The 8286-nt window shown below is 34.9% G+C and overlaps 1 protein-coding gene across 1 annotated transcript; it reads left to right on the top strand.

Annotated features, from left to right (window-relative positions):
* The first annotated feature begins 358 nt into the window (after nt 1–358).
* LOC135200803 (uncharacterized) lies at nt 359–8160 on the top strand. Its single transcript, XM_064229465.1, has 5 exons — nt 359–618; nt 2462–2578; nt 2909–3092; nt 5531–5812; nt 6737–8160. The coding sequence occupies exons 1-5, from the start codon at nt 502–504 to the stop codon at nt 7249–7251; spliced, it is 1215 nt and encodes a 404-aa protein (XP_064085535.1). The 5' UTR covers nt 359–501; the 3' UTR covers nt 7252–8160.
* The last annotated feature ends 126 nt before the right edge of the window (nt 8161–8286 follow it).

Here is an 8286-nt window from a genome sequence, read left to right on the forward strand (position 1 = left end):
GATCAAACTATGATTTCGACTAAAGACTTATCTGGTAGCATGCCAACTTTTTGTATCACATAGTTTAGACATCTCTCGGCTAAGATATAAAACCCAGAAAAATTGTTTTCATGATCATTATTTTTTGTTTTGCAAATTAGCCTCCCATACACTTTTCTTTAGTAACTTATGTGACTTGGAATGATGAAACTAAGACTTTGACTAAAGAATTATCTGGTATATCACGCAACATTTTTTTATCACATAATTTAGACATCTCTCAGCTAAGATATCCAGGAAAATTGTTGTCATATTATCATTATTTTTGTTTTGTAAATTAGTCTCCCTTACAAAAGTAAGACAATTCTCTATTTCCGTGTGAAGCTTCGACAGTGACGGCACCTCCAACACCCAAGGGATAAGTCAAATCCGCTGACGTCTAAAACACCAACGATTTAGTGTTATGTCTATTTCATTGTTATATTTTTACATATTGAGTATTTTTCTATATTAAGTAAAGCCATGAATACTACGGAAGTGGTAAAAAAGACGCAGCAGGGCAGATTCTGCGAGTTTTGCGGGCTGAACTTCAAGGCGAGGACCACCCAGTATAAACACATGTTAAAACAACATCCTGAGGTAGGACTCCTAGCCTAGGTCCTACTCATCCTATTTTAGGGGCTCTGCCCCCCTCTCTTATGCCCTTTTCGACACCATTGCTTAGGCTTTGGCTAGGATAGAATGCAGAGTGAGGTGCCACGACGTAGGGTGGTTGGGTGGGTAAGGGTGTGAAGCTCCAACCCCCCTCCTTCCCGCCCCCGCCATTAGGCTAGTTGTCAAATATTAGGTAGCTACCTACCTATACTTCAGATTTGTGTTGCTGTATGTGGGGCCATGTGGCCTAATTATCTTTCGGTAATCCTACTGTTTTGGGTCCAAATACTCTGCTCCCTTATGTGTGTTTGTGTTTTGTTTAGCTAAGTTTTCTTTCCTAATTTCAGTTTCTCCTTTCGAAAAGTGTCAGACAGAAGTATAGGGGTTAGTATTTGCTAAAGAAAATGAAGAGTTTGTCTGCTTACAAAAGGAGACTGGGTAGATCTATGTAATAACTCTGCGTCGGGTACCTATTTCTTTGGAAATTACAGTTTCCTATAGTATTTGGGTTGTTTATTAAGAATTTACCGTTATTTTTGGGGGTCAGCTGTTAATTAACCCCCAGGGGCCACAACTAAACACGGCGAAATACATTTGACGCCCCAGTCCCTAGTAGCTGTCGTATTCGCAGGAACGTTCCTTGCAGTCCATGCAGAGTTATTGCCTAGAATTACTGCAGACTGTAAAAAGAAAAAAAAAGGGAAAAGAGCTCTGCATCTCACACTAAAGTGTAGTGTTTCCGCAATTGTTTGTTGAGCAAGTGCTTACGAACCAGGCAGGAACCTGTCATGTGGGGCTCTTGCTCTTCAACTGCCACTTTTTGGTAAATCTGAAAAAATTGAGCAGTTTATCTGCTTACAGAATCAGAGATTTATAATTTGCTCAAAATACTACAGGAGTGTGTATCCCCTAAGATGTTTTTGCTTCTTTACGTTTCCCTTTTATGTATTCCCTTTTGTTTTTTTACGATCTCTGCTTCTGTTTGTAGATATGGTAGATAAACTACTAATTTTTCTACTGTTTTCCACGATTCAATAAATATTTGATAAATGTGTGTTGATCTTGACAAATGAATTGAATTTGGACCCCTAATCTATGGGATCACCCATCTTTATTATATATATATATATATATATATATATATATATATATATATATATATATATATATATATATATATATATATATATATATATATATATATATATATATATATATATATATATATATATATATATATATATATATATATATATATATATATATATATATATATATATATATATATATATATATATATATATAGTTGGTGATCAGTTCAAGTCAGACTAACAGTGGTTACCCATGCTAAACTGCATGGATTCTTAAGCTGAGTTTCAAAAAGCTGAGGGCTGTCTAGAGGATAGCACAAATAGATAAGGTTAGATACAATTCTTCAAGGGTAAATATTGCATTGTGTAAACCATTTCAAGATAGGCAAGCTTAAACTAGGTTGGTCAATGCTATTTTTTTATAGAACATTTTAATGGATTGTTAAAGGATAACGTCATCTAATGCAGAATACACCACATAGTCATTTTTATCTTTTCATTGCAGACTTATACTGACCAAATCAGTTGTTAGGTCTGGAGAGATTCATGCAGTGTGTTAAGCATGGTCCAGTTTTCTGAATAAAAGAGAAAAATGGATGATCCTAGAGTGATTAAGTGGCATACATCAGTTTGACACACTTATTTAAAACTGTAATTATCATGAATTGGTAGGAAAAAGCATTATCTCTATGGGTTTGTTTTGTAAAGTCCTGTAATGTACTTTGTTCTTTTTTCAGGAATGGTCTCTGAAACAAATTAAGAAGCGAATGGAGAGACAGTTCCAATGTAAATTCTGTCACTGCAAGTTTCGGTATAAAAATAACCTAACTACCCACATAAAGAAAGTACATAAGGTTTGTACAATAAATGGTTTTGAAATCTTGTAAAAAATATAGTATTTATTATAATTCTTGCTTTGTAGAACTGGTATGACAAAAACTTAAGACCATGAAATATGGAATCTTCTTTGGTTTTGTATATTTTTCCTCTCTGTATTTGAAGTGTAATATTCATTGTTAAGTTCTAATTTTAGTTTCAGTTGGTAGCTAGAATTGTCAACTAATTTGCAAATGTGAGATGCAGTGAGAAGCTACTGACTTGAGCACATAATTGTGTATTATTTCTGAGGAAGAAAGCTAAATACAGTGGCAGTACTTATTTTGTTCCCATTTCTTGTTTTACAGACCGCAGATATTGTTTTAAACAGCCTCTCAGATGGTTCCTCAAAGAGAAAATCTCACCTAAATTACTGCAAAGAAGATAACTGCTCTGCAAGTTTCACAACAATAGAACAACTCAAGCATCACTTGACAAAGGAACATTTCATACAAATGGAAACAACCTATATGACATTTATGAATTACAATGGTAGGTATGTCATTTGTTTTTACTTGAGTATTGTATTGTTTATGCATAAATTTACACCCATACAAAAATTACCGTACTTGAACTATTTTTGTTTCATTTTACATAAAAAACCTTCTACTTATCTTTGTTTGATTGTTGCTTTCACAAAGCTGTTTAGGTGAAGTTAGATAGTGACCATGAAGTGACACCTTATATTGGTGTGGTAATGTCAGTTTTACAGGTACATATCTTGTCACCAAATTTTGGTTAAAAGTTGATCTCTTACCTTAACCAGAAAAGTACAGTGTCTGTAAAATAATAGTTTTATTGTACGTATATGTCTAGTTTTACTTTTTTTCTTGGGAGTTTCTCATCAAACCTGTTCAGAATTTTTATATACTATTAAATTTTTTCATGTATTTTTAAGATACAATAATTTTCATCTTCAGATTCATATTCAATTGCTTGCTGATGATTTATAGTAGAGGCATTCCCTGGGTATTGGCGGACTTGGTTAATGGCAATTCGGTTTTATGGCGCTTGTCTAGTGCCATAAAATTTATGGCACCATTACATTCCGAGTTTCGGTTATCAGCGCCATAAGGTGCCAATAATAGAGTTAAGGCGCTATAACATACCCAAAGGAGGCACCTTTAACCAGTTATTAGTGCCATAAGCACCATAAATCACCAAGTTTTGATTAATGGCAGTTTTCGAGAACAGAACCCCCGCTGGTAACTGGGGACTGCCTGTATTCACCACTTCTCACTTTATTTACCCTAATATTTGTTCTGTAATATTCTTATTACTTATTTAGTACAAAATCTCTTGAAATTGAAGAGCCAGAGTTAATACAGGCAGATCAAATACACTTTCAGTAATCATTGGTGGGTGTTTAATCCGCATTGTTCTAAATCATCAGTAATGATTCATGAAATATTATAAATCATATTCCTTTAATTTTTTTTCCATTACTTGCTGATACATTCAGTATAAATTTCAATGATTTTGGATGAATCTTACCTGCTGTTAAAACGAGCTCACTTCTTTGTGCTATTAGGTACAATCAACATTCAAAATAAACAGATTAACGCTTGGACTGTGTAATCACCTGTTTCCCACCAGGTGGCTTTGGAGTGTTTAACATCTTGTCAGAATTATTCATGCCATGTCCTTGTGCTTAGGTGTAATTCAGCTGTAATAATTTTGACTATTTGGCCATTTTCCTCCTGCATGGTATTGTTCTTGTGTTTTGTTTTGCGTTGTCATCTCCAGCAAGCAGATAGAAACTTTTGGTTCAGCATATAAGAATTTTTTGTAAACAGAGTTTTCAGCCGGGCAGATGGTCACATGGGTGATACTGGTATGGGTAATGAGTATGATTTTATTTTTTTTCTTCTTTTTTGTGTGACACTGTAAGAGTGGTCTGATGATGGTCACAAATCTACTCTTCTGTTCTTTCTTCTTCTTGTGTTGTTCCTCTTTCGCTCCTTTATCTTTTGTCCTCTAATGCTCCCAGTGAGGTTCAGGAGAAATGCATAGGTAAAGTGGAAGATATTAGTTTACTTTTATTACCAGTGAAGCACATGATGGTTTGTCCAAGCTTTTGTCTCTGTGGCCTGCTCTCAGGACTGCCCTACATCAGTAGGGTTTTTCATGTGCCAGGGAACCACCTCTGTCTCAACTTTTGACTGTCTTGAATTCAACAGGTTCGGAAAGGTTTATTCAATAGAGTTAAGTGCTCGTGTCAACCAGTTCATGCATTATCCTCATCTGACGAGTGACAGTGATGTGATTGACTCAGTTAAGTTATCTAGGGATTATAGACATTATAAAGTTAATTATTTGGATACTTACCTGCTGTTAAAATGGAAACCCTCCCAGCCATCTCCCATCTTAGTGGGTGATCATGAAGAATCCTAACAAGAAAGGATGCGTTCTAATGCCACCTGGTAGGAAACAGGTGATTACATTTAGTCCATCTGCATCAGCCAAGCATTATTCTTCTGTTTATTTTGAATGTCAATCTCACCTAGTGGTGCAAAGATATGAGCTAACTTTAACAGAAGGTAAGTAGCCAAATAATTTCATCACAAAAATTTTCATAATAAGTACCTTTCATGACAATAGTATAACTACTGTTATATGCAATTTAGTATATAGAAATGTATACTGGATGTTGAGCATCATCAAACCGGCAATCTAAATGTGAGGGCAAATTGAGCAGTGATATCTACTCTTCATCCCAGATGACAATGTTTAGAGAACCCACTTTCTGAAAGGCTGAATGGGTACTGTTCTGTTTTGGATCTGACTCGAAGAGCTTTCTGGGCATATTGGCAACCAAAGCCATTTGTCTTGTTTAATTTCCAGGTACTAGTGCACTTTTTTCATTCTGCATAAATTTGTGATTAATCAGTCTTGATAATTTTTTACTTGAATAACATTTCAATGAACAGAATTTGAAGATTGGAGAAGAGGCTTAGAGAGGAACACAACACGGTTTATGCCCAGGATGAAGTGGCCACGAGCAGATGGTGGCTATTCACGTCTCTTCAAATGCATGCGTTCTGGTGTTTATTGTCCTACTGTAGCAGAGGAGAACAGAAAGAGAAGATTAAAACTGGAGGGTTCGTACAAAATTGGTCAGCACTGCCCAGCACAGTTGACAGTCATAATGTACCCCAGTGGTTTAACAAAAGTTAAAGCGTGTCTCACCCATTATGGCCACGAATTTAATGGTAAGTTATCAACAGACTGTATTGCATTTGGGGTATGCTCAGTTCAATTTAAAAGTTATTGCAGAATGAAAGTCATTTGGACTTGTCCTCATTTGAGATGGTAGTTTTTTCTTATTACTCTTTTGTAAGTTTTTAGGATGGCAATAATCTCATTTTCATGTGTTATGAATGCTGGTCAACACAGTCGGTGCTAGACAATTTAGTTCTCAAGATCTCTACAACCCCTGCTTATTATTACATCTTGGACTTGGACTTTAATCCCACCCTTCCTCTGTGGCAGTATTACTAGTATATCATGTAGTTTTACTTATTTTTACTTTATTACTAAGTCTTTGTATAATTACAAAAAAGAAACATTAATATTCACTAAAGAAAACTTGCAAAAATAAAGTAGGAAATGGATTTTTCAGCCTTTTTGGGAGGTAAATACTATAGTTGTAGCTCAGCATACGGTACATTTTTGTAAGTTAGGTTAGCTGTGTTGGGCATTCATGAATCTTGGTGGTTTATGGAAGACCAGAGATCATAAAGATCATGAATAAAATTAGTGAACTGTATGTATGTCATTTTAGGCTAGAGATGGTAAGAGGAATAATTTGGTGTCCCTCTCTATTCCTTGTAGTTAGGATCTATTACCTGTTATTTCAGATGAAATGGTCTGCTAAGCATAGTCAAATGGCAATAAGCCTCAAAAGTTCCTAATTTATAAGATTCGAAAATCGTCATGAGTATTTTCAATAATTCAGGACCCGTAATAGACTGCTGATACGTATATCTATAAATTAATATAGCATTTTGTATGTCTTTCTTACTTAGTAATACTAATCATTTTAATCAAAGCCAGGTATATAATTTGCACAGATTCCATCTTCCACTGGAAAATTTTTTAAAGAAACTTATTCTTTTATTGTGCTTTGTTTTCAGGAAAGTATACTTATGGGTATAACAAAAACAAGAGTAAGAAGAAGAAGGATCAAATGAAGCATGATTATGTGGATATGTACTCGGACCAAACACCACCTGAAACTGAAAATGATCACGAGGTTCTTACTTCAAGCTTAGCAACAAGAGAAACGCTTAGGGATCAAGCTAAAGACCTGTGTGGCTTCCTCCAGGGCCTTTTGACCACAAGTGAAGTTGGAGAGGATAATCTTGCTCAGATTGTCATGAATCTTAATTCATCTATTTCTTTAGCGGGCTGGAAACCCACACAAGAAAGTCAATTTGTTCCTGTTGAGGTTGTACATAATGTGAGAGAAATTGAAGCCCAAGAACAAACACCAATTCACAGAATAGTGACCAGTGCGTCGAAAGATAACAGCAGCAGAGATCTAAAGTGTGATGAACATGAATTTAAGCCAAAAGTTGAGCAACAAGAGGTAGTTCAAGAGTATTTGATAACAGAATCACCATGTGAACAATACATTTTATGGGCATAAAATCAGTGTCTATCTTGATTTTTTTTTTTAAGAAAATGTACATACTCCGTTGGTAGATTGCTTACCTAACGTGTAAATATGAACTTGATGCTTTCAATTTCCAAGAATACTGTTATGTAGCAAATCTGAACTTGGGAGCAAAAGCTCATAGCAGCAATATGGAAGAGACAAGTGTGAGTATATGAGGAATTTTCCATATTGGAATTATACTGTATAGTATATATATATTCTGATGTTAATACTGTACAAAATGATTAATGAAGTAAATTTCAGCATACCACGCATGTCTAACATTCAAACTACTGCTGTATATCTGTGTCATTTTATGGCATGCTGCAAGAATTTTTATACTCTGTTATGCAGATATCCAAATAATATTCAAATGGTAGTGTATCATTACTTCTTAGAGTTAATGACATCTTTTATTAAAGTATGTAAATATACATTTTTCTCATTCAAATTCCAAATGGATATGATCAGAAGTCATAGGCATAGAGCATTGTAGCTTAGGACAAGTGGTGGCTGCAAAGAACATTTAATACCACCTAAAGTGTGCCATGAAGCAGCAACCCTACATGGTGAAAGAGGGAATGGAAAAAGTGTCACGAGAAAACATATCAAAATACTAATGGTGGTGATGAATGAGAACAGAAAAATTATCGCGAGAAAACGTATTAAAATATTAATGGTGGTGATGAATGAGAACACAAAGTGTGCTATGGAAATAATAGACCTTTCGATTAGTGCTTGACTGCTATCCAGAATTACATTTTTAATGCATTTCTAAATTTCTGTGATGATTGTTAACAAATGTCTGGTTATGAAGTCGTCATGGATGAACATTCCAGTGCTATTTACTGGTAATTTCAGAAAGACAACTTATGTTCATAATAAAGTATTTTCTCCTCAGTCCTTTTTCATGGTCAAGATTTTCTATTTAAATTTTATTGCATATCTCGCAGAAAAAGCCTATCTCCAAAACCAAAAAGGTTTGACATGTAGAGCAACTGCAGACAGATATTTAAGCTGAACTCT

Source organism: Macrobrachium nipponense, chromosome 23 (genome assembly GCF_015104395.2).
Source record: "Macrobrachium nipponense isolate FS-2020 chromosome 23, ASM1510439v2, whole genome shotgun sequence".
Taxonomy (NCBI): Eukaryota; Metazoa; Arthropoda; class Malacostraca; order Decapoda; family Palaemonidae; genus Macrobrachium; species Macrobrachium nipponense.

Bases quoted from the DNA above. Each gene is read 5' to 3' on its own strand.
- LOC135200803 (XM_064229465.1), top strand. From the start codon at position 502: ATGAATACTACGGAAGTGGTAAAAAAGACGCAGCAGGGCAGATTCTGC. The intron at 619-2,461 runs GTAGGACTCCTA...TTCTTTTTTCAG, and splicing joins TGTTAAAACAACATCCTGAG to GAATGGTCTCTGAAACAAAT. The intron at 2,579-2,908 runs GTTTGTACAATA...CTTGTTTTACAG, and splicing joins ACATAAAGAAAGTACATAAG to ACCGCAGATATTGTTTTAAA.